This window comes from Leptosomus discolor, chromosome 4 (assembly GCF_034619465.1).
Source record: "Leptosomus discolor isolate bLepDis1 chromosome 4, bLepDis1.hap2, whole genome shotgun sequence".
Lineage (NCBI taxonomy): Eukaryota > Metazoa > Chordata > Aves > Leptosomiformes > Leptosomidae > Leptosomus > Leptosomus discolor.
The window spans coordinates 83,680,588-83,706,072 of record NC_141394.1 but is presented as its reverse complement, the minus strand read 5'-3'; the positions used below and the strand labels follow the sequence as shown (position 1 = coordinate 83,706,072).

The 25,485-nt window shown below is 63.2% G+C and overlaps 1 protein-coding gene across 1 annotated transcript; it reads left to right on the top strand.

Annotated features, from left to right (window-relative positions):
- The first annotated feature begins 1,979 nt into the window (after positions 1 to 1,979).
- Positions 1,980 to 21,148, top strand: LOC147415773 (protein O-GlcNAcase-like). The gene is made up of 17 exons (XM_086464293.1): positions 1,980 to 2,019; positions 5,572 to 5,623; positions 10,981 to 11,078; positions 11,599 to 11,729; positions 12,640 to 12,811; positions 13,162 to 13,260; positions 13,594 to 13,878; positions 14,177 to 14,305; positions 14,840 to 16,002; positions 16,074 to 16,248; positions 16,476 to 16,532; positions 17,469 to 17,554; positions 17,804 to 17,908; positions 19,645 to 19,736; positions 20,192 to 20,384; positions 20,466 to 20,637; positions 21,012 to 21,148. The coding sequence occupies exons 1-17, from the start codon at positions 1,980 to 1,982 to the stop codon at positions 21,146 to 21,148; spliced, it is 3,186 nt and encodes a 1,061-aa protein (XP_086320419.1).
- The last annotated feature ends 4,337 nt before the right edge of the window (positions 21,149 to 25,485 follow it).

Sequence of the window (25,485 nt, the reverse complement as noted above, 5' to 3'; positions counted from 1 at the left end):
GCTCCCAGCACTGTCCCTGCCGTGGCTGGCCGCCCCAGTCTGCCCCAACAGCCTTCCACCAGGGCCAGGCTTGACCTCAGCGTTCCCCAGCAGCAAAACTCGGCAGGGGCTGGTGCAGGCAGTGAGGAAAAGAGCAAGCACAACCATGGCCTGTGCCCAGCAAGCCACAGCAGTTGCTCCCTGCACGTGAATAACCCAACCTGGCAGTGCCGAGCTGGCTTTCCCACAGCATCATTGTCTGTTCTGCACCCAGCTCCCAGTTTTTATGTCTGTGGGTGAGTCTGCTTATGGGACCCCTGCTCAGGGGCTGAGGCTTGACGTGCTCTGGGCTTTGCGCAGCCTCCTCCATGCCATCCTGCTGAGCTTTGGGCAGACCTCGCTACCCCACAGTGCACTCTGATAGCCTCTTTCCTGCCAGGTCACTGCTGGTCAGTCGCTCTTCGTCCCAGGCATCATGACTTGGCTTCCTAGCACTACATTAACCTGCAAAGGAAACAGGAAGATACCACAGACCCTGATTTTATAGGCCTCTGATGCCCGCTTCTCCTGCGCAAGCCCGTGCCTGTGGGTTAGATGAAATGGCTGCAGGTGGTGACAGCTGCTGAGAGGGCACTCGGCAATGCCTCACCGCAGGAGGGGTGCACCTCTGCCCTCCTGGCCTCATCCCTCACGCCTCATAGTAATAAAGTCGCGTACTTGCTCTCTGGGTTGTGGTGCCGTTTGGCTGGGGAAGGCTACAGGGATGCTGCAGGACACAGAACCACCTTACCCTGAGACTGACAAAGAGGAAAGTGGTCAGAAAAAGAGCAGAGCAATTCAGTGACATCAAACGCACGGTCATGCATGTAGCCAGGTACCAGTGACTGTGCAGCTGCAAGACAGGGAACTAGTGACGCGGCAGCACTTCTGCAAACCAGAACCTGTGGGACGGAGAGGATCACGAGCCAAACGTGTCAACAGCTCAGAGCAGCCTGACCTGTGCAAGCAGGGGAGTCACCGGCAGGGCACGGTCCTGATCTGATGGACCTGGCGAGCCAGAGAAGCATCACACCCTGGGCCCGGCATGAGGGTACCAGCGGGACGGCGCCAGCTCAGTGATGAATACAAGGGGAAAACGACACCCAACCGCCGGGAAACAGCCCTGGGGCCTGGGGCTGTTGAGTCCTGGAAGCTGCAAAGACGGGACAAACTGCCCTCGGCCTGCACCGGGAGAACAGCGGCAGCTGGGGACGTGGGGGACAGGGTGTAGGGGGCTGGTGTGGGCACCAGGCTGGGCCCCGGTGCCAGCGGGCGGCAGCGGCGGCAGCCCGGCCGTCCAGCGGCGGCAGCACCTGGGGCGCCGGGAGCGCGGGCCGGCACCGGGCTGCGGATCGGGACCGGGCGCCGCACCGAGCTGGCCCCACCCGGGGGCTGCGGCCCGGCGGGGCTGCCAGGGGCTGCCGGGGGCCCGCTCCAGCAGTGGGGCTCGGGCAGCTGCTCCCGCCGCGACCTGCGGGATGGGCTGAAGCGCCCGGCCCGCCCCAGGGCGGTTTTGCCCGGGAGCTACGCGGGGACCACGCCCCCCCCCCGCCCCGCGCCCTGGCCCCGCCGCGGCCCCACCCGCAGGGGCCACCCCCGGCGCTGCGGCGGGCGCGTCTCGGCGGGGGGCGTGCAGGCGGTGGAGCCGTCCCTCCGCGCATCCCTTCGCGCATCCCTCCGTCCCTCCGCGCATCCCTCCGTCCCTCCGCGCATCCCTCCATCCCTCCGCGCATCCCTCCATCCCTCCGCGCATCCCTCCATCTCTCTGCGCCTCCCTCCGCGCACCCCTCCGTCCCTCCGCGCATCCCTCCACACTTCCCTGTCCCTCCTTGCTCCCCGCCACCTCTCCGCGCACCCCTCCGCGCATCCCTCCGTCCCCCGCGCATCCCTCCGCGCACCCCTCCAGCCCCCGCGCACGCCTCCGCCCGCCCCGGCACCGGCAGGGCCGCTCCTGCGCGGCCATGGCGGGGCGGCCGCGCTTCCTCTGCGGCGTGGTGGAAGGTAGGTCCCTCCAGGGCCGCGTCTGGGGCCGGGGCCCCGTCCGGGCATTGCAGGGCCTGGCCCGGTCCACCCAGAGCGAACAGGGGCCGGGAAGGGCCGCCGGGACCCGAGCCGCGCCCGGGACCCCGGGAATTGGGGAGGCAGGGAGCCGGACCCCTGCAGAGCACCCTCTCTCTGCCCGGGGGCACGGGACCAGCGCCCCCACTGACGCTCCCCAGCTCCTCCCCAGAGCACTGCTGCACCCGCAGCCACCCCAGCACAGTCGACCCACTCCCGAACCCCCGCAGTGGGTCGTGGAGAGCCCCTGCTCTGTCTCCAGCACTCTGCAGTGGTTTTCTCTCCGCCCGGGCGCGAGGAGAGCATCCCGGTGTGTGCCCCGCCTGCCTCCCTCCCACAGTGCAACGCTGCCTTGGCCGTGCCGGAGCTGGCCAGGAAGAGCCCGATCTCTCATGGCAGCTCTGGAGGGCTCGGCCCTGTTCATCTGCTCCAACCCCCCCCCCCCCCCTCGCGCCCCCAACTCCTGTTTCTGCAGCACGGCACCTCTGGAGCTGGGCCAGACCTGGCACCCACTAGGCAAAAGCATCTCCGCTTTTCCTGGCAGCACCGTACCCCGCTGAAGCCCACTGACCACTGCCTTGCCTCAAAAGCACCGTACAAATAAACACAAAATAAGTAGAAAGTGCAGGGATGGGGAAGTTGATAGTAAAAAGAAATATGAGTTGGACAAGAATCATTACTATAGGAAAGCTGACCTGGGAAAGAGAAGGACACAGATCTGTCAGCAGAGCCACTCCAGGAGGAGGAGGTCCCTAGAGAGTGAGGAAGGACAGGCGACCCTTACCCTGGCAGGACAGGCCCTGGCAGGGAGCACAGAGTGGTGCTGTGGCGGGTGGGCTGCTGAGCAGGGTCCTACACAGAGCCCCTGCTCCCTCCTGACACCCCAGGCATTGCCAGCAGCTGTCAGAGAGCACAGGCAGACTGACGCCTCTGGGTGGCCTGCACCCAGGACAGGAGAGGGGCTGGGGGCTTTGCTTCCCAATGTGTTCATCAGGCCTTTGCTAACGGTTGTGAAGAAATTGCTGAGGGACATCCCAGATTGCCCAGAGTTTGGCAAGTAATGGTGTTGATGGGTTACTGATGTCGTGACCTGGGCCACGGGAGAGCTGAGGTACAAATGCACAGCATCACTCGTCAGTGCTGATGTGCCTTCGAAAAAGCAGAGCACCAGCATAACTCCTTTGGAGGTGCAGCCGCAGGTACAAACAGATTTTGCTGGTACAATTTAAGGCACTTTACTGGGCGGAGCACACTAGGATGGCATCCTGAACAGAGAGCTGCGCTGGCGGGGCATGTGTAGGGGGTGAGTGGCATACTTGCAAGGCAGTGTCAGGTCACAGCAAAGTGTGAGAGAGGCACTTGCAGGCAGGTTCTGTACAGGGACTCCTAGGACCTCACTGCGAGCTGAGCAGGAGTTCGTGCCAATTGGGAAATGGAAAATCTGTTTATCATGGAAATACCTTCTTTGGGTGAAACGTCTGCTCGGATCCTTGAGTGGCCACAGATTTGTCCCTGTGCACAGTGGGGGATGGCTAGTAATGTGAATATATGTTATTTCAAAGCAGACAGAACAGACGCGTAGATGTTCAAGCGGGCAGAAGATCTGTCTGCAAAGATAACGTTCAGTGTGTGCCGTGGCGCTACCTGCCACACCATTGCCCGGCGCTGGTGTTGAGGGCTGCGGGGTGGGCTCCTGCCAAAAGGAGCAGGGCATCGGGGTCCCCTCCCAGGCAGACCAGCGCCGGTGCGCTCGGGTGCTTTGGGAAAGTGCGGGTGCTTTTCTGGGCAGTGCTGGCCTCGTGCCAGACACGGAGAGCTGGTCCTTTCTCCCAGACTAAGAGAGTCATTGTGATCTGCCCCTGTGCGCTGCCCAGTTCAGTGAATGCATTCACTTCCCTCAGTATCCCTGAATATCCCTGTTGGCCTTATCTGCTAGAAAATGCATTGACTGGTTTAAAAATTGCCCATCATGTAGAGCCCATTTGAAACTAGGAAGCTGCCTGTATGGCTGATTGCCATCGCTGTTCAAGACATCATGTATTTTCTGTGAGACTTCACATTGCAGCTGCCAGATCTTGCAGAGACTCAAAGTGACTGAAGATTCTTCTTGCTAAATTTCAGGTCTGTGCTGGAGCACTCACAGGTTCCCCTTAACCTCCTCTTTAAGAAGCTGTCAAATCTGCACCTCTCCAAACCCATTTACCTGCCTGTTCTCCCATTGTCCCCCAGTGAACTGGCTTGCTTTCCGCTGGGTGTTCTTCCTCACTGGCTTTGCTCTGACAGCTCTGACCTCCCAGGTCTTCCTACATGTGGAAACAGGAAGGGCCCTTCCTTGAAAGCCATCCCAACAGGGGAGTGGGTGCTGCGTGTCCAGCAGTGCCCCTGCTCACTATGTCCAGTCACAGACTGGTTCCTTGCCATGCAGAGCACAGGGCAGACCATCAGCTGCTGTGGTGCTGCAGCCTCAAGCTTGGGTCAGACACTGGTGCCCAGCCACTGCCTAAAGCCTGCAAGCAGCAGAAGGGGACATGTTAAGAAATGCTTGGGAATTTGCTGACTCCAGATCTGCATTTCCTGCGTTTGGTTTTGTTGATGAGAACCTTCTGGAAGGGCAATATCCTTGCGGCCAGCCTTGGTGCTTATTGATGATGTCTTTGTTAGCAGACAACTGATAAGGTTGCTCCCAAGGTTCCCTCTCTGGATTTTGCCTTTGCAAGCTTATGGGGACAGTGTTTTCCAGTGGGGGATAGACAAGGTATCTGTGAAGCGACTACTGGGGTCCCAGTCCCAGCACTCATGAGCATCCCTGCAGGCTGGGCGTGTGCTGCTGGTCTGAACAGCTGGCCATGGGACAGGGACGCTGCCTCAAAACCCCGCTGCTCCGATGCAGGTGTGTGCTTGCAGGGTGTAGGGGAGAGCTGTGTCAGTGCAATTTTGCTGCAGTTTGAGCTGCGTGATTAAAGATGGGGAGAGCAGGTTTAATAGCCCATACAGGAGTGATGATGCTCTGCTTGACACAGCCTGACGCTACACAGCCACAGAGAGATGCAGAGAGACACAGAGCTGCAGTCCGTAAAGAAGAAAATCCCCAGGCAGAAAAACTCTAGGATGGATGTAGAATAGCTCTGTGCGTTGGTGCACCCCAAAATGGTGCCACAGTGCCTTATAATGTAGCCAGCCCCCAGCTGTCTCCTCTAGGCTTGGCTTTTACTATGCAAATTCCCCCTCCCAGGTTAAGTGCTACCTTGTGCACTTGTTCCCAGCTGCCTCTTTCTGGGAAGGACAGAAGCACAGATGTTGTACCCACTTGCTTGAATACCAATGCCCAGCAAGATCATCGCAGGATGACATGTCAAGTACCCAGAGGTGAACAGTTGGATCTCTGGGTTTGAGAGCAGCCACTTGGGGGGAGTACAGAGAGAGACTCTGCTTTAAGGCAGTTACTGACGACTGCATTTTGGCTTTTTTTTTTTTTTTTTTTTTCCCTTTTTATAGGTTTCTATGGGAGACCATGGTCTATGGAACAGAGGAAACTTCTCTTTCAATGGCAAGTACCCTGAATTTTCCTCTCTGAAGGTACTAGCCCGTGGCAAAGAGGCAAGGTGGAAGCCAGAGTGCTGTGGAGCAGGAGCGGTGAGGGAAAACCTGCTGGAGGGAGGCTCCTGGGGCCGGCCTGCCTTTTGGGACGCCGGGGCGACGGCAGCGAGGGGGCTTATGCTCCTGCGGTGCCCCCCTGTCCCAGCACCCTTGCACCCCGGATCCGGCCCGGGGAGAGGCTCCTCCAGGCCGGGCGGGAGCGCGCTGTGCTGCCCGGTGCCGGCAGAGGGTGCCGGGGCTCCGCCGCCGCCCAGCTGCGGCCAGATGTGCTCGGCTGGGTGGGCCGGGCCGGCGCCGGGCGCCCCGCGGGAATGAGGAGGGGGCCCGGAGGGGCTGGGTGGGTACCAGCCCCGGGTGCTGAGGCGGGGGGCGCGGGCCCACAGGGAGCCGTCGGTGGGGCAGGGCCGGATCCCGCCGCCCGCGCCGCAGGGGAGGGGGCGATGGCCGCCGGGAGGGTCTGGGGAGGGGCCCGGACGTGCCGCCCTCGGAGGCTCCCGGAGGGCTGCGCTGCCCGGGCGGGAGGGGGCCGGGGCTGGGCGCGGGGAGCCGGGTCCGTGCGGGAGGAGGTGGGGGCGTGCTCGGGCTGGAAGCCCACCGCGGGGCTGGCCCGGCCGGACCAGCGCCCGCTGCCTCGCCTCCGAACCGTGCGGGGCTGGGCAATGCCAGGCGGCACCAGCCCCCTGGGCGCGCTGGCCGCAGGACAGCACCCTGCGTGCCCGCTGCCACCAGCAGCAAGCGGCCACCTCATCCCGCCCCGGGCCACCGCCTCCGTCACCCTGCGCTCCCAGCAAGGGTACCAGGCGGGTGCTTTCAGCCTCGCCTCGGTTGAGCTGGGCTTATCCCAACAGAAACATGGCACGACAAACCCGCATCGCTCCAGCGTGGGCACAGGTGGTCCCTTTATCCTGAGACTGCCATCCCTGCCTAGTGTGGAGGTGGCCCTTGTGTCACTGTGAGTCCCCGGGTATGCCTGTGTGTCACCATGTGTCCCTGTGATGGAAGGATGTGGGCAGGATCTGTCACTGGCTCGTTGTGAGAATCACCTTGGGATGGGAGTTGATCTGTGCAGGAGGGAAAAAGCCCTCTCCTAGCAGCTGGCACCCTTCCACTGGCCGTCAGTGGGATGAGCTGCACTGACAGGACCCACCACCAACAAACTGGGGCCCTGCGGGGCCTCCTGTGGAGCATCCGGCATGGGCAGCTCGACGGTCATAGCCCGGGCGGCACACTGGTCAGTGCAGGTACTGCCCTGGTGATGGCACGGGCAGCACCCTGGGGATGGTGTGGAGAGTGCTGGGCGCAGCAGGGGCAGTGGCCTGGTGGCGGTGTGGGAAGTGCACCGTGATGGCTGGGCAGGGCACTGGTGGTGGCCAGGCAGTGGGCCACAGATGGCAGGGCCATGTGCGGGTGACTGTGCTGGTGATGGCACTGGCAGCCGTGCACCGTGTGGGAAATGTGCAAGTCATGCTGTGAGAGCACACTGGTGACTGTGTGTGCAGTCACAAGTGCGAGTAGGGACCACAGATGCAGATACAGAAAAACTTAGCTGGGAAAATTTGGGGGAAACGCGCAGGAAGGAAGACAAGATGTGATGTTTTAAAGTGTGTTAGGAATGAGAAGATCTAATGATGGCCTTGTCTGGTACTGGACTGGGATGTATGTTCGCATGTTTGTACATGTGAGTGGTATGTTCACTGGTGTTTTTCTTCTCTGGAAAGAAACAAGATGAGACACTTCTATCATGTGGTACATGAAGTGCTTGCCAGTCTGTTCATCGTGGGAAAATGTAAAACATCGTCTAATAAGGAGGATAAATAAAAGTAAATTAATATATCAGATGGCTTTTATACAAGAGTGCCAAAAACGCTGTCTAGGGAGGTGTCTGCCCCATCCTGATAATTTCCAGTGAGTCTTGGATTGCTGGGGAGATTCTGGAAAGAGTTTGTGCTTTTTGAGGCCAGAAACGGCCTTATGACAGTGCAGTCTGATCTCCTGAATCAGGCAGGCCCTGATCTCTCTCAGACCTGCTGCCCTTCAGCTCTGTCTGCAGTGGAGCATCTGGAGAGCTGGAGACCTTCCTCTCCTGTCTCACCCAAATGCTTGTCCCAGTGAGTCACCCCTGGACCCCGCCGTGCCCCTGACTGCTGGGTGTGGCTTTTCTTCCTCTGGAGCTGGCTGAGGCTTTCCCCTGGGGAGATGAGCAGACCGGGCTCTAAGACTCTGCTGCTCGCAGGCTTTCACCCATGTCTGTGTGTGCGGCTCCTTGGCTGACTCACTCTAGTTTATCAGCGTCCCTGCCACGCCCTCCCTAGTCCAGCCTGTTGCTCCACAGGGATTCATCTGGGGCTCTTTCTTATGCTGATTGGCATAGCGGAAGACATTCATGTTCAACTAATTGCTCATTATGTTAAGTTGTTACTTCAGACACCACATCTTCTGTACTTTATCTAGATAGGACTGTATGCTTGGCTGTATTAGGACGTATACTGTTGGCCGAAGCCCAGCTTAACAGCCGTTTCAAATCACTCCATCCGAATGCTGCATTTGCTCCTTTATTCTCCACGCACTTTGTCTTTGCCACTCGCAGACTGCACAGGCGCGGCGTCCTGCCACGGGTGTGCGCTTGCCCAGCTCCGCTGCCCACCCTGCCAAAGCTCTGCTTCAGCACTCACCACTTTTCAGCCCTCCAGGGCTTTCTGCCTGCAGGGCTTGGCAAACTCTTGCAGTTCCAAAGAGCTCCTCTGACAGGCCTTTCAATGTCTGCAGATCAAGGCGTAGATGTGCAGGACGGGGTTCCTCTGCCTCGTGCTCTCTGTCCCCCCGCAGGGAGCTGCTGTGCAGGATTCGTGCACTGCTGAAGCGGGTGCCGCGGCTGCCCGCGAGATGTGTCCTGGGGGCCCTGCAGCTGCAGGAGCAGCGCAGCTGGGGGCTGGGTCCTCCCACATGCACCCCTGCACTGGCGATCGGGTACCTCCAGCCCAGGAGCCTCTGGCTGTGCTTGGCTGAGGAATGAAGAAGCTAGTGCAGGGCTTAACCTATCAAAACTGCAGCGAGGAGTGAGTATGTAAGTAGTGCATGTTGTGTGGATGGGCAAGGAACTGGCTGGATGGCTGCGTCCGAAGAGTTGCAGCCAATGGCCCAACGCCCAGGTGGAAACCAGTAACGAGTGATGTCCCCCAGGGGTCCATACTGGGACCAATGACGTTTAATGTTTTCACCATTGACATAGCTGGATTGAGTGCACCCTTGGCACATTTGCAGATGACACCGAGCTGAGCTTTTTACCAGAGCCTGTAGTGACATGACATGGGGTAACGGTTTTAGACTGAAGGAGGGTCAATGTAGGCTGGACAGAAGGAAGAAGAAGTTCTCCCCTGTGAGGGCGGTGAGGCCCTGGCACAGGCTGCCCAGAGCAGCTGTGGCTGCCCCCTCCCTGGCAGGGCTCAAGGCCAGGCTGGATGGGGCTGGGAGCGACCTGGTCTGGTGGGAGGTGTCCCTGCCCAGGGCAGGGGGTTGGACTGGATGATCTTTGAAGGTTCCTTCTAATCCAAGCCATTCTGTGATTCTAATGCCAGCAGCTTGTGAATTCCTCGTAAAAGGACTTCAGTGAAAGCAGAGTTACTGCTGGTGCCAGATGCTGCACCTTGATGAATCCTCATCCCCATTACAGGGGCAGTGCTGGACCCCACGTTAACTGGGTGCAGCAGAGAGGGGTGCAGGCTCCCCGGAGCTGCTCTGCAAGCCTCACTGGCAGGGTGTGCACAGCAGCTGCCGCAGAGCTGCCTCTGGAGGTCTGCCAGACCACGGTGGCATGTGGCATGTGACATGCACATCATCCCAACAGTAAACACACAGACCGCTCTGGGCCCCTTCCATTGAAACACCACCTGACACAGCCAGAAGAAAGGCGCTTGGGCAGGAGCTGGGCAGGTGGTGCAGGGCACGCCTGGCTGCAGCGAGAGGAAAGGGAGACCAGGGCAGGCAGCGGTGGTGAGGAGGCTGCAGCCTCCGATCCAGAGCTGGGCTGAGGCTGCAGTGCTGTGTCCTGTGCTGGTGTCTCGCTGGAGAGGAGATGGAAAAATGCAAGACTGCAAAACAGCCCCAGTGAGCCCCAGTAGCTGCAAAAACAGTTGTAGAGCAATAGCTTTGAAGGTCTTGACCTGTTCAAGTGATCAAGGCATGATCTGGGAGTGTTGCAGCAGGCATAGAGGGACTGTTGGTGGAGTCAGGCCAGCCTGCAGGCAGGACATGGGCTTTTCAAGAGGATGACGTGAGTGGGTCTGCAGTCGTGAGGGCTCCTTGAGCGTGCGTGGTTTCCAGAGAGGTACCCCAGCCCAGACTGTGCCTGGCAGGCAGACCTGCTCCTGCACACTGAGCTTGGGGCAGCAGTGTGGTGCCAGCTCTCCAGGGTGTTTCCGCTGGTCCTGGTCCACGGAGGCCCCTCACATCCAGAGGGGCAACTAGCTTGTACATACCTCTTCATCTGGAGTCACTTATCACAACAGGCAACCTTGCAGCCTGTGTGTTTTGGCTAGAAACAAGTTTGGTTCTTGATTAGACAATTAGAAACATAGCTGAAGAGAAAGAGAAAAGAAAACCACCCCAAACATGGTTGCACAAGATGCTAAGTGCTTCCACAGGTCTCACAGCAAGCCCTGAAAGAGTTGCTGCAGGGGTGGTCTGGCTTGATGGAGCCCTATAGCTGGGCTCCAGGCCTGGGGCCACCTGCACCCTGGGGGGGCGCACAGGGAGCAGCAGAACACTAAGCTACTTCCCCCATCACTGCAGCCCCATCCTCTGCCTCCTTGGCTGTTTTGTTCTCAGTCTCCCCCAAGCATCCCCCTTCCTCCCTTGGAGGCTGCTCTCGCCCCTCCTCCCTTCCTTGCTCAGGACATTGAGCATTTCTTCATCACAGAACTTTGTCAAGTGGTTCAGACAGCCTGTTTAGACTAAGCTGGTCCCTCCCCCACGCTTTTTCCGCAGCAAGGTTGTTAACCAATCTCCCAGGAGGCAATGTCCTGCCGGTCTCTGAGACTTTCTCATCCAGATGCGTTATCTTCCTGGAGGTCCCTAAACAACACAAATGCTGGGCTCAGCACTGGGAGCACTGGGTGAGGTGTGGCTCCGCAGTCTGGGGGCTCTGTGCGAGCAGAGGCTGGAAGCCTGTGGGAGACGGTGCAGCTCCGGGGAAGGAGAGGGTGCTGCGTGCCGAGGAGCTCTTGGTGTTGCGGGCTGGCATCTGCCCGGGTGTCTCTTTGCAAAGAGCCCGTCTAGAGCCTTGGGTGACCCCTTGTCCTCGCTGCACAGGCTGGAACGCCAGGGGCTGAACTGCTACATGTACGCGCCCAAGGATGAGCTGAAGCACCGGCTGCTCTGGCGAGAGCCCTACACAGAGCATGAGGCAGGTAGCGGCTCTGCTGGGCCCCAGCGCGGGTGGGCGGCAGGCGTCCCGGGTCCTCAAGGGTGAAGCATGGTCTGCATCTCGGCCAGGGTCAGCCTGGTGGTCACCCCCCTTCCTGCCAGGAACCTGCCCATTGCAGGGAGCCCCGCAGGCCCTGCCTCGTGCATGGAGACCCCCAGACCCTGCCCATCGCATGGGATCGCCTCGGAGCCCACCCAGCATGGGGAGCTCCCTGCATGGGTCTCTGGCAGCATGCTCGAATATGCCAGGGCCCACAATCCCTTGTGGAGTCCTCTGTGTCCCAAGGGAGTGGGAGCTCTCCTGGGCCTCTCCCCTCCAGACGCTCTCTCCTGCCTCCTGGTGCCCTCAGCTCCTTCTGTTCAGGTCACTGTGGTTCCCTCCTCCTCCATCCCTTGTCTCCCTCCATCCCATGTCACCTTCCATCTCATGTCACCTTCCATCCCTTGTCACCTTCCATCCCTTGCCTCCCAGCGCTCACAGCACCCCCTCTGCTTTGTCCCCAGCACACATGCGGTCTCTCATCGAAGCTGCCCAAGAGCAGGGTGTGGAGTTTGTTTTCGCCATTTCTGCTGGCCAGGACATGGTGTTTTCAAGTGCTGGGGACCGGCTCCTGCTGCAGCAAAAACTCAGGCAGGTACCGTGGGCCATTCCTTCATCCCACTGCTCCCGGGAGAGGGGCACACGTGCTTGTGTGTGGGCCCCGTGCCCACCCCAAAGGCTGCTATGGGGCTGTAAACCCCTCCTGCTGCTGCGCATCAGAGAGCAGCTCCGTGGGGTGCCTGGTGGCACACGTGCTGTCCCTGTCACGGTGACAGAGACCCGATGGCTCCGTGGATGCCTGACTGCTGGGGCAGGAATGGGACCGGCCAAGCCCCAGAGCTTGCTGGGCAGCACCGGAGGCCAGTGCAGGCTGGTGCTGAGCCCCCGGCCCCAGGTGAAGAGCCGCCAGCACGGCAGGTTTGCTCTGTGGGCAGCTGCTCCTCCCTGCGGCACAGCCCGGGCTGCAGTGGCCCTGCGCTGTGCCATGCCCGGCCACCTCTCCAGCTGCCCCCAGCCAGCCTTGGCACCAGGACCACCCTCCCGGGCATGCGGCGAGGCTCATCCTGAGGCTCTGCCGGCCTCCGCTCCTGCTGCTGGGCTCCCGGTGCTGCAGGGCGATGCAGGACTGCGGCGCGGGGGGTGGTCAGCGGAGCTGCCCCGCGGTGGCAGGGTGGGAGTGCAGGTGACACCTGGGGCACCGCAGCACGGACTCTGGTTTGAAAGGGCTCCTGGCCCACGGCAAACGTGACCGTGCTCAGGGCTTGGAGCCAGGTGGGCCGTGGCCGCGGGGCTGGCACGTGCCGCAGAGCGGCTGGGCCTTGCGTGCGGCGTCCGCCGCGCAGACGTGGGGGACGCGGCGAGGGCTGCTCTTCCCGCCCCGTCCAGCCGGGCACCCCAGGCCTCCGCTGGCCTTACGGGTCTGGGTGGCAGGGGCTCGTTCGGGGCTGGCTGCCTCCTTTCTCTCTGCTGCCAGGGATCCTAGCAGCCCGTGCCCGTGCCCGCAGGTGGCTGCCATGGGGTGCCGCTCGTTTGCGCTGCTCTTTGACGACATCGACCCCTGCATGTGCCAAGCCGACAGAGACGTCTTCCCCTCCCTGGCGCAGGCTCAGGCCTCTGTGGCCAATGAGGTGTACCAGGAGCTGGGACAACCCTCCATCTTCCTCTTCTGCCCTACAGGTACCCCTGCAGCCGTGCGGCCCCAGCCACCCCATTCCCGGCAGCCTGGTGCTTGGCCAGCCGTGGCACCCTGCAGCAGACCGGGGTGCCCTTTGGCTGGCTGCAGCCAGCACCTGTGTCTGCTGAGACATGGCTGCCCTGACAGCCTCCACCGTTTCCCCCAGCCCCCCGTGCCCTGGAGATCTTAGGACCAGGACAGGACCAGGCTGCAGATGGGCTGGTGCTTCAGCAGCCGTGCATGCTGTATTCCCTGCACTGCGCATCTCCCCAGACCCGATCCATTGATCCCAGGCAGCCTCTCCTCTCCAGTCTCTCTGCCCCTCAAGGGATGCTCTGTGCTCTCTCCCCAGAGTACTGCAGCTCTCTGTGCTCCCCCAGCCCCAGCCAGTCCTGCTACTTGCTGACCATCGGCCAGGAGCTGCTCCCAGGGATCGGTGTCATCTGGACAGGTGAGCGCCTGGCCCAGCTCTGTGGGGTGTGTGGCCCTGTGCGGCTTCTCAGCGAGAGCCACCCTCTGCAGACTCTGCAGCCACGGGCTCTGTCCCGGCAGAGGCGCCAGCAAGCGGCCCCGTCATGGTGCCTTTCAGCATCGGGGCGTGCAGCCCCGGCCAGGCAGCAGTGGGTCGGGCTGTGGGTCTGCTCTCCTTCTGGCTAGCGAGGGCGGGGTGGGGTGACTTGACTGGCATCTCCATGCCCAGATGTGTGCATGTCCCTGTTGTGAGCGTGCATGGTGGACTGTACTGCCTGTGTGCTCCATGCACGTACATGCCATGATGCTCCAGGCCCAAAGGTGGTGTCACAGGAGCTCTCGGCCACACTGCTGGAGGAGGCGGAGGGTGTCCTGCAGCGCCGCCCCATCATCTGGGACAACCTGTATGCCAACGACTATGACTGCAGACGTGTCTTCCTGGGCCCCTACACAGGACGTGCCCCTGGCCTCGTGCCCAGGCTCCATGGACTGCTCCTCAACCCCAACTGCGAGCTCCAGGCCAACTTCATCCCCATACACACATTGGGCAGCTGGTTCCGTAGCGAGCTGGGGAGCTGTGCCCACCCTGATCACACAGGTACCTGGCTCCAGCGCCCCAGGCAGCTCTGTACGTGGGGCCCCAGTGCCAGCAGTGAGCTTGTACACCCGGGGCAGGGCCCTGCCCGTCACAGCCTGTCTTTGCCGTGGCTGTGCAGGCTGTCCTGCATGGCAACCTGGGTGAGGTGTCTCTGCTGGCTGGGCACCACCTGGGATCCCAGGGCATGGGATCCATCCTGAGGACATCTTGGCAGGGAGCTGCCCGCCCTCAGTGTGGCATGAGATAGCTCCGTCAAGCAGAGTGGGGCTGTCTAGGCTGATGAGCTCCAGTTCCTTAGGGATGGAGACTGCGGCAGCCCTGGGGGACGGCGAAGGCCCACAGGATGGAAGCTACAGCCCCCAGGAGGCCTTAGAGCTGGCTCTGCGTGACTGGGTGGCCGAGATCAACCGTCAGGCCTTGGAGCAAGGTAGGTGATGAGCTTGCACCATGCAGCATCCCTCACCCCTTCCGGAGTGCTGGACCAGCTCTGCTGGAAGCTCAGTGGGGTGAGGGAGCCCCTCTGTGCCCTGCCTGTTTGGATGGGGCACTCTGGCTGGCGCTGTGGCAGGGTCTGCGTGTGTCGTGGTGGGCACGCATGGGTGTCCGTCGTGCCATGCTGCCCCGTGGGTGCTCCTGCCCTGGCCACATCCCAGAGGGGGTCTCCTTGGCTGGCAGCACAGGAGCGAGGGCCATGATATGGCTCTGGAAGAGGGACTTCAGCCAGGTGCAAGCTTGGTGTTTTGCAATTTTTGCCTCCACAAAGCCTGTGGCCTCACCAGCCACGGATGCCTGAACTTCAGATCACAGAGCGATGCAAAGCTCGTGGTCTTGGCAGCTCCCTGGTCCCTGCCAGCTTGGAGATGGAGCTTTGCGGCATGGCCGCCCCCAGGGCTGTCCTGCCCCACGGCAGCAGTTTCCGTGCAGGTGCCAGAGGGGCTGTCCCCTTGCTCCTTTCTGCCAGGAGGAAGGACCCCGGGACACCCCAGTGTCAGCCTCAAGGGAGGAACGAGACTGCAGCCCGGCACAGCAGGAGGACAGGAGGTCATGCCCAAACCCCAGCTCCAAGGCTCTGTTCCCAGTGGGGCAGACCAGCATGGTCCTGAGCCCTGTGGTGTGGCATCAGGGGAGGGGAGGAGGAAAGTGACCTCGGAGCTGGAGAAGGGCAGTGGGAGCAGGACTGCCGCTGGTGGTCGGCAAAGCCCCACAGGGGGTGAGGACCAGCTCACCATGGGGAGCAGAGCAAGCTGTGAGCCCTCTGCTCTGCCCAGCACGGCTGGGAGTGCCTGGTCTGCAGGAACCCCAGTGGCTACTGAGACCCTCCACAGCCCAGGTCCCCCCATATGCTGCAGCAATGGGGTCAACACCAGCCAGGAGCTTCCCCTACCTACCAGTGATGCCAGGATGGGGGGTGGCAGCCCCCCCCACCTCCCCAGCAGTACCCAGCCTGAGACCAGAAGGAGTGACATGCCCCAGACACCCCCAGAGCCTGAGGCTGGTGCCAGCCCTGGCCCCCCAGCACTGCTTACTGGTGGGGCTGGTGCCAGCTGTGGCCCCCCAGCACCGCTTACTGGTGGGGCTGGTGCCAGCCCTGGCCCCACAGCACTGCTTACTGGTGGGGCTGGCACCAGTCCTGGCCCCCCAGCACCACTTACTGGTGGGGCTGGTGCCAGCCCTGGCCCCCCAGCACTAATTACCAGTGGGGCTGGTGCCAGCCCTGGCCCCACAGCACTGCTTACTGGTGGGGCTGACACCAGTCCTGGCCCCCCAGCACCACTTACTGGTGGGGCTGGTGCCAGCCCTGGCCCCATGACACCAGTGACCCCACAGGGGGCTGGGTCCAGCCCCATGGCCCTGATGACCCTGGAGGAGTCTGGGTCTGGCCCCATGGTGCCACTGACCCCCAAGGAGTCCAGGACCAGCCCCACAGCACCAGTGACCCTAGAGGAGTCCAGGTCCAGCCCCACGGCACCTCTGACTCTGGGAGAGGTGCGGATGCTGGTTGAGCTCTTCTACCTGCCCTACCATCATGGGTCACTGGCGCAGCAACTCCTGGAGCACTTTCGGTGGATCCGGGCGAACAGCCTCAGCGTGGGGGTCCCGGCCACAGCACCCGATGCCTGTGGGGTAAGGCTGGTCCGGGCACTGCTGCGGGATGGTGCCTGTTGTGGCCGTGCTGATGCCTACTTCGTCCACAGGGCACGCAGTGGCGCGGCCGAGCCCAGTCCTTCCAGCTGCTCTGCGCTCAGACCTGCCGCCTGCACAGCCACTTCGTCAGCAGCGCCGGACGGGCACTGCTCTATGACCTCCACCCCTACCTCTGGGACATCCGCAACGTGCTGCTGGCCGCCAGTGCCTTTGTCCTCTGGCTGGGTACGTGGCCAATGCTGGGCCTCAGCCAGCCCCTGTAGCGCGGATTCGCACCCTGGACGAAACCAGCCATGTTGAAGCGCAGGTGCCCCTGGGTGTCTGGGACCCCCTACCAGAGGTCTGGGGTCCCTGTGTCCAGCTGGGGGTGCCAGGGTCTCTCCTGGGAGTGCACCTCCCCTGGACACTTTCCCCGCCGCTGACCCTGTCTCACTGCCTCCCCTCCTTTGCAGACGGGCGTCTCCTCTGTGACCCTGACCCCACGGGCACCTGGGGAAGCTGCTTTGGCTGTAAGTACCAGTGCTGCCCCGGCTCGTCTGCCCGGGCGGCGGGGCCCTGCCTGCTGCCCCCCGTCACCTCCAGCTCCGCAGCAGCGGCCAGCGCTGGCTGTCGGGCTGCCCCTCCCCACGTGCTGCCTGCCGAGCGGAGCAGGAACGGCTGCAGGAAGGCTGGCACCCCTGCGTGCCCTGGCACAGCGGGGCAGGATGGGGCACTGCTGCTGGGGACAGGGCAGTCATCAGAGCGGCTCTTTGCCATCTCTCAAAGTCCTGGAAGGAATGCCTTGTTTCTAGGACATGGTTCCTCAGCCCTTCAACCCAAGGACCCTTTAGCCTTTCTGGTAAGAGGGATCCATGGGCCGTTGGAAGCAGTAATGCCCCAAGTGACAGAGGCGAGGATTGATTTTGGATGCCTGTACATCACTTTGGATGCCCCTGTTCCTCTGGTTCAGGGTTCCCTGGTTGCTTTGTGGGCCCTGTGGCCCCTGACAAACCAAGAACTGTTACCAGATGACAACGTGAGAGTGTCTCCAAGCTCAGCGTGGGACAGGGCCGTGTGCCTTGAACCACTGCTGCAAGGAAGCAGCTGCAAGCAGGGCAGGTTCCACAGGCACTGCAGAGCTGGCGGGCTGGACAGCAAAGCAGGGTGCTGCGCTCTGTGCCAGGCTGCAGCTTTCCAGCTGTGGCCAGGAGCTGTGTCTTTACCTTACACCTTTCACAGAGGCAAGATCGTTCCTTTCCCCGTTTCCCCATTTCAAGCCCGGCTGGGGAGGGTGTGCTGCTACCCCAATGCATGGGGCTGGCTGCCCGGGCTGCACAGCTGGGGAGGCAGATCCTTGGAGCTGTGAGCAGTGTGGATCGTGATGCTGCTGTGTGATGGAGGCTGATCTCCCCCTGGGCCAGCAAGTTTTTTTCACCTTGCATGTGTCTGTCTCCTGCTGCCTCCAGGGTGCCAGAGCATCACTGCCCCGATCCTGCTGGGGGGGGACGCTGAGCCCTGGGCACATCGTGGAGGCCTCTTTGGAGAGCTGCAGGTGAGAGTGTGCCCGTATCGGCGGGGGGGGGGACTGAAGGAGCCATTGGGAGGCCAGGATCCCAGCTGCTGCTCCTGGCCCTGCCATTGGGTTGCTGCAAGCTTGGGAAGGCAGAGCTGCCCCGGGCCTCTGCGCCTTGGTCATGGCTGCTGGGGTCTTGGGTGCCTCAGGGGGACCCTCCTCCTGCTGCCTCCAGGACAAGTCTGGAGCCAGGGCAACCTGCTCCCTGATGGACTGCATCTCTTCCAGGCACTGCTGCCTGTGGGGAACAGCTGTGACCTCTTCTACCACCCACCTCCGCTCTTCCCGTCCAGCCAGCTGTACCTGCTGCGCCCGCTGCTGCCCCTGGACAAGGTGGGAGCCATGGACCCGAGCGGGTGGCCCACACCACTCGGGCCAGAGCTCACCTTTGCGTGGCCTGTGCTGTATGTGTGCTAACGAGATACGTGCTCTGCTGCTGCTGACCCCAAGGCTGAGCAGTGCAGGGTGAGGCAGTGGGAAGGGACCTCTGGGGTCCAGCCTCTGCGCAGAGCAGGCCAGCCTGGGACAGGTCACTCAGGGCTGTGTCCAGCAGCCTGTCAGCCCCCTGGGCTGGAGAGCGAGCGTTGAGGCCAGCAGCCTTGGCAGGGACCACCACTGCCTCCCTTCAACAAGCACCCGGGCAGAGCCCCTCCTGGCAGCCAGCAGCAGGAGAGGGAGACCTGGCTCAGAAGTGAGCAGCAGGCACAGCCGCAGATAAACCGGCACACACTCGGGGTCGCCAGGTTGCAAGGACGATCTCCAGAGCATCCCCAGCGCTGATCTCCAGTGGTGGCTGTGAGCAGATGCCAGGAAAGATCCAGGGCAAGTCTGGATGGATGGCGACCTCCTGCAGCCTTCATCAGTCTGCAGCTCTGGGTGCTGCCTGAGCCTGCCGAGGTTCATCTCCAAATCAGTCCCTTCTTCACTCATCCAGTTTGCAGGATGATTCCCCTCTGGAGAGGCAGCAGCCTCTGCAGCCATGACCTGCTTGCTGCCAGCCCCCTTGCCCTGTTTGACATCCCAGCAGTTCGATGGGATGGGGAGGGAAAGGGAGAGTTTGGAAGTGGGTGGACACACAAGTTAAACTGCTGACAGATCCAGCAGAGCCCTGGGCTCCCCATGTACCACGTGGCCTGCAGCGAGCACCCTGCTCCCTCACCCCACTGCCTCTCCTAGCTAAAGGAAACGCTAACGCTGCAGATCCAGCCACCACAAATGCACACCCCTGCTAAATACGGTGCCTGGCAATGCACAGCTGCAGCACTTGTACAGAGCAGAGGTGGAGTTGCAAGCGGATGAGAGCAGATTGTAGTATCAGACTGCAGCTGCCAGCAATTCCCATTGCAAGAGCTTGTGTTCAATTGCCTGTTGTCAGATTTCATCTGATCAGGCTAAATAACAAGCTGAATGTTTGTGTCCAGTGAAACTTTGAGAGAAAAACCCAGCTAAGCACTTCAGCCCGTTCTGGGGACGGCGCTCAGAAATGTCCTGTCCTGCCCTTATCGTTCAGGGATCAAGGCAGCCTTTCCGTTGGGAAGAGATGCTTTTATCAGGATCTTCTTTTCACTGATCCTGTGAGCAACAGCAAAATCAAATCGGACCAAGATGCGAAATTTTAGGATGTCCCACTTTGGACATGCCCTGTGGAGACTTGAGTTTCAGTGTTGGTTTCGCTGCTGCTGCAGCCGCTCTGAGCACACTCCGTCCTGGGCGAGCAGTGTTTCTTCAGCAGCTGCTGCTGCTCAGGGATGCCTGACCGGAATGGCAATTTCTGGTTTTGAAGTGTTGCTGTGCCGTGGTAACGAGCCTCAGAGGCGGCAGAAGGTGGTGCACGGTGCATCACTTGGTGCAGATGCCAGCGCCCTTGGATGGCTGAAGCACACACTTGCATACCTTCCCCTGGCCAGGACGTGCTGGAGGCCACAGCCCTGCCCGTGGTCCCTCTGTATGGCCGCCTCGGCCAGCTGGGGGCACACCGTGCTGCGGCGGGGGCTTTGGCGGGGCAGCGGTGGGGCAGGGATTGGGCAGAGCAGGCAGAGCCAGGGCTGAGGTGGGTCTGGGTCCTCCAGGGAGAGCTTTACCGGATGTGCCGGGAGAGTTTGGACTGTGATCCCAAAGTCGCAGAGATCCTCATGGCCTACCCCGATCTCCTCGGTGACAGGTGAGATGCAGCCCCTCTGGGGCTCCCTCTTGCCAGGCATGTGCCCAGCCCGTCCACGCGCTGGAGGACACTGGGCCGTGGGGCGAGGCAGTGGCCTGCGGGGGACCAGCTCTGCCCGCACCACAGCTGGCAGTGGCCTGACCCTGCAGGAGACGGCAGGGAGAGCAGTCCCTGCCCTGATGTCCAGCTGGGTCGTGGCAGCCGCCGTGGGATGGACCCATTGTCCAGCCATGGCTTGGACTCATTGGGGCTGGACGTGGGGCTGGACCTGCCGTCTGTGAGGGCTCCCTCTTGGCTAAGGGCTTCTGCTGGGAGTGTCTCAAAGGGGCAGTTCGGAGGGTGCTGGGGTGCTGTCCCACCGGGGCAGGAAGGAGGAGGCCAGCTGCTCTGAGCTGTCCCTGGGGCAGGCTGGGCTCCAGCTGGCAGCTCAGCTGCGCTCCTGCTCTGGCTGGCAGGCTGCTGGGCAGCTTCCTGAGCCTGAGCCCCGAGTACACGTTTGTGCTGGAGGATGAGGGTGGTCCATGCGGCTATGCAGCGGGAGCACTCTGCGCTGAAGGCTTCCTGCAACAGCGAGACAGCAGCTGGCTGCCAGCCACACGGCACAAGTACCCCCGCGACCTGGGTGCAGGTGCCTCAGCTCTGGGACAGGTGAGGGGGCACTTGGAGCAGAGGGGAGCAGGTACGGGGGGGGATGGAGGGGGTTCCCTCACTTGTGTTTGTCTCCTGCAGGATGCCCTGGAGGAAGCACTGCTCTTCTTCCATGCAGAGCCACTGGCTGTGCCCCTGCCTGTGCTGCGGCGCTTCCCCTCCCTGGTGCAGCTGGGCATGGCCCCCCGTGTGCTGGACGTGGGGGCCAGCCGCAGCCTGGCCATCTGCCTGCTGAGCGCACTGAGGGCCAATGGTGAGCATGGGCCGCCGTGCTGGGGGCACTACAGCCCCCTTGATCCCGCACAGCCCCATCCCGACTGCTCCCTTGCCCACCCCAGAGCTGGGAGCCAGCCCCACCTGCACCCCATCTCTCCTCACGGGGCTGGGGTAGCCCTCACCGGGGCTCCCTGTCCCATCTCCGATGCAGTCTGGCCCTGGCTCCCAGGCACTGTGCCCTCCCCTTGCACCAGGGGACACATGGGCCTGTCTCGGGGCGTCATGCAGGCAGCCGGTGCCAAAGGGCAATGGAGAGGCTGACCCCCATGTGGAGGGCGTCCCAACCACTGGCCCCCAGCCCCAGCGCTGGGTTCCCAGTGCCAGGGGCCTGACCTCTCACCTCCCTTCCAGGGTCGCGGGGAGTGTTTTGCCAGGTCAGTGCCACTGACCGGCAGCAGCTGAGCTTCTACAGCAAGCTGGGCTTCGTTGCCCTGCCAGTGGCCTGGGGCAGCTCTCCTGGTGCTCGGCTCCTGGGACGTCTCCTCTGAGCGCTCTGCGTTGGGTGCGGGCACGGGTAGGCAGTGCCATGGGACAGGCTGACCCCCATCCCATGCAATGTCGGAGCAGGGGGGCACCCTGAGCAGGGCAGGTACACGTGACGGGGGACATGGCCTAGGGGGGAGCAGGATGCCACTGGGATACAAGCAGGGGACTAGGCTGTGAGGGTGCTTGGGCGACACAGAGATATTTCTGCCATCACAGGAGATTTGGGCATCAGGGCCCCTCCACTCCTGCCCTGACTGTTCCTGCCTGCTGAGCACCCTCTGCCTGTGCTGAGGAGCCAGCAACACCCCCAGGCTGCCTGGGGACCACCAGGCCTTGCAGGAGCCACACGGGCAGTATTTAGGGTGGTGGTCTTGGAGCATGGCACAGTGCATTAATGCCAAGGGAGAGTCCCTGCCTGCAGGCTGGACTGTCCAGCTCTCTCCATCACTAGGCTGGGCAGCTGGTGCCAGGGCTGGCTCTTGGCACGAAGGCCCTGCTTGTCTGTATGGACCAATCTGGTCTGGGAGACAGTGAGGCAGCCTCCATCTCTGCTGCCCAGGGGCTGAGGGAGGTGCTGACCTTGGCAATAAAGCATTTGCTGGGCTCTCACCATGGTTTGTCTCTTGGGGCAAAGAGTTGGGGTACCAGCATGTCCCTCTCACACCCTTATGCCCACCTTTCAGACAGCCCTGTCTGTGTACCTCACACCGGCTGTTACAGCCGGTCCTGTGTAACCTCAAACAAAGCAGCTCCCCACGCACCCACCTCCCCAGCTGCTCCCCAGCCCTCGGCCTCCCCTGGCATCGCACTCCAGGAAGGAGCTCCAGGTTTGGGCTGCCTGTGCTCAGGGCAGGGCTCCCCACGGGGCTGGGCAGACCCTAACCCTGCGATGGGGCTTTCCTGCGGGATGGGACCCCCAGGGCCTCGGCTGCCCTTGTGGTGATGGCCGCCTCCTGGGTCTGGGGGCCACTGCACACCCAGGACAAGCAGGATGGCCAAGGGGGTGATGTCTGTCCGGCTGTCCTGCTGTGGCCTTCGGAAAAGTGCTGGCAGGGAGGGGTGGAAGGAGCAAACCCTCACCGGAGGTTTCTCTTCTGCGCCCTCCAGAGCTGGCTGCCCCGGCCCCGGGGCTGAGGAGGAGGTTGGGCAGGGGTGGCCAATGGACCAGGAGCGGGGGGCACCCGGGCAGCCCTGCCCGCCCCTGCCCTTCGTGCTCCCTGGCTATACCGGGGCTGCCGCGGGTCGCCCAGGCTGGGCGAGCTCGGTGCGCCGGGGCCGGTGGGACCCAGTGCCCGCGGCCGCGGGGGTGGGGGCGAGGCGCGGAGATCCTCGGCGGGCGGGGCTGCCCGGAGGAGGGCCCGGGGCTGCCCCCCGCAGCCGGTAGCCCCCCCCCCCCCCCCGCGGCCCCCGGAGCGGCAGGGCTGCCCCCGAGGCTCCGTCCCGCGGGGCCGGGGCCGGCCCTGGAGCGGAGCCCAGCCGGGGCGGGGGCGCCGGTGAGGCTGGCCCCATCCCGGGGCGGTGGGCCGGGGGCGCGGGGCCCGTCCTCGCCATACCGGCTGCGGGGCCGGGCCGGCGGGGCAGCATGGGCCGGCCCCGGACACTTGGGCACGGCGCGGGGCGGGCCGGGGCGGAGAGGGGCGGCACGGTTCGGCCAGGCTTGTCCCGGCGCGGCAAGGCAAGGCACGGTACGGCTTGGCCTGGCCCGGCTCGGCTCGGCTCGGCTCGGCTCGGCTCGGCTCGGCTCGGCACGGCACGGTACGGCTTGTCCCGCCTCGGCTCGTTTCGGCTCGGCACAGTACGGTACGGCTTGTCCCGGCTCGGCCAGGCTCGGCTCGGCCCGGCCCCGCCGGCACTCGGCTGGACGCGGCCGGAGAGGCGCAGCCCGCGGGGACGAGAGGTATCGCCCGGGGCAGCCGAACGGGACGGGCCCGGCGCCGGCGGGGAGCGCGGCTCGGACCGGGGGCGCCGGGGCTGAGTGCGCCGTGCCGTGCCCGGCGCCCGCGGAGCCCGCCCGGCCGCGTCGGGGCGCGGGGGGGGCGCGGATGGGGGCGGCCGGGCGCGGGCGCCGGGGCCGTGGGGGGGGGGTGCCCGGGGCGGCGGAGCGGAGCCGGGTGCGAGGGGCTGGGTGCCCCAGTGCGGGGGCTGTGCAGCCGGCGGGGGGGGGTCCGCGGGGCCGCGCCGTGCCGGGGCTGGGGAGCGCGCAGCGGTGCCTGTGCCGCTGCCCGGAGCCCCGGTTGTCGGGGCGGGTCTGTGCCGTGGCGGCGGGGCGCGGGCGGCGGGGCGCGGGCGGCGGTGGCTTCGCCTTCCCGCGGCCGTCGGGAGGTGCCCGGTGGTCGCTGCGGAAGGCTTGCTTTGTGCGCTCCGCCGGTAGTCCGGTGGGTGGGCCGGTAGCCGAGCGGTGTCGGTAGCTGTGCGGTGCTGGTAGCCGAGCAGTGCTGTTAGCCGAGTGGTGCCCGCAGCCAAGCGGTGCCGATAGCCCTGTGGTGCCGGTAGCCCTGTGGTGCCGGTACCCAAGCGGTGCCGGCAGCCATGCAGCGTGTCCCTGGGCGGCAGGGTGCGAGGGTGTGGGCAGCGCAGCCAGCGTGCGCTTACCACGTGCTTGATGGGAAGGGGCGCCCAGCAGACCCAGCAGGTTTGGGGGATGCCGCATCAGGGCTGTGCAGCCACACCGTATCGCCGACCTGCTGCGTGCGGGCTTCAGGAGGCTGGTTTGCTGAGCTGTGGTTTACACAGGCCAGTGGAGACTCAGGATTTCCATGAAGTGGAATTTGCTGTAGCCCTTGGAAGAGGGGATGGATGAAGGGATGTGAGGCATGAGGGCTGGGGGGACTGGGGGGCATTCCCTCTTCACTGCTGGCCCTGCATCTTCCCAGCTGCTCTCCAGAGGAGCAGGCAGGCAGCTGAGCACGTCGCCATCTCCCAGTAGCTCCAAGCAGGCTGCCTCTCTGCTCTGGGGTGCCTGGACCCCCCAGACCCACCACCTGCCCCTCAGCCTGCCTGGGCTGTTGAGACCGTGTGGCTGATGGCTGCAGCGCCTGCACATTCACCCAGGGCCTTTCCCTCCTGCCTGCAGCTGGTTCCTCCCGGAGCTGCCCCTCCAGAGCCCAGGGGAGCCCAGAGCAGAGCAGGCAAGCCCCTGGCTGAGCCGAGAGCCCTGCTGTGTCCTGGGGAAACTGCGTGGTCTCAGGAACTGCAAAGAGCTGTACTGTGACCTTGCTCTGGCTTAGAGGGTGACAGCAGGACAGGGGGACATCAGGTAGCCCAACGGGGCTGGGCCCAGAGTCAGCAGGGGAAGGGAGGCGCAGCCCTGGCATGCACTCGGTGCTCTGCCCCGGCTGGCCCCCAGACAGCCCTGGGAGCCGGGGTGTGCTGTCCACAGCAGTGTCCCTGTCACTGCCCGGGATGGGGCACGCAGTGGGATGGCATGGGTAGGCACCCCGCCTTCTGGGCAGTGAGGAGCAGTGAGCTCCCAGCCAGAGGGAGGTGGGTGGTGTTGGGGGATGTCACTAAGTCTGCCAGGGTGGCCAGGTTCCTGTGGTGGCCCTGGGCTGCTCCCTGGTGCTTCTGGGACCAGTTCAGCTGGAACCCTGCTGTCCTCCAGACCTTGGCTATGCCTTCCCCAGAGCTCCGATCCCATGGGGTCCCTGCAGGCAGGGAGCTAGCCGATCCCAGCCCGAGCGAGATGGGGGGTGTCGGGGCTCCCCCAGCTCATGCAGATGCACTCCCGGCACCCCAGGGCTGCTGAGAGATCAGGAAGAGCGAAGCAGGCCTGTCCAGGATTGCGAAAGGGCCAGCGCTGGGCTGTGCGTGCTGGGGCCCTGGGGAGCAGCAGGGGATGGAGCCCAGTGCCTGAAGCCATGGGACCCACCAGACCTTCTCCTGCCCCGAGTGCTGGGGACGCGACCCCACGCTCTCAGGGCTGTCCTGGTGTGGGCCTCAGCAGAGTGCGCCTGTGTCACCCCTTAACCTTCCCAAGGAAGGATAAACAGAGGGAGCTGCTTCCTCCTTGTGCTGGCGGGTTTCCCAGGTCTTTGGTCGCTTGTGTTGCTCTTCTCTGAGTCCTCGCAGTTGTCAGTGCCTGGGTTGCTCCATGTCCCCATGCGTGTGTCCAAGGCTGTTGAGCATGTTCCTGCAGGGCCTGCCATGGCCTGGCCCTTACCTGCTGCTGTGGCCTGGGGTGTCATCCCCATGCCGCGAGGATGCCCTGCGCTTGGCTGCCCTAACATGTGCTGATCAAACGCGCCGACTTGCCAAGGGCCCCGGTTCACCAGGAGCTGCCCCTTCCCAAGGGCTGTTTGCTATTCACAGGGCTTTGCTGGAGCAGACCGATGTCCCTCTG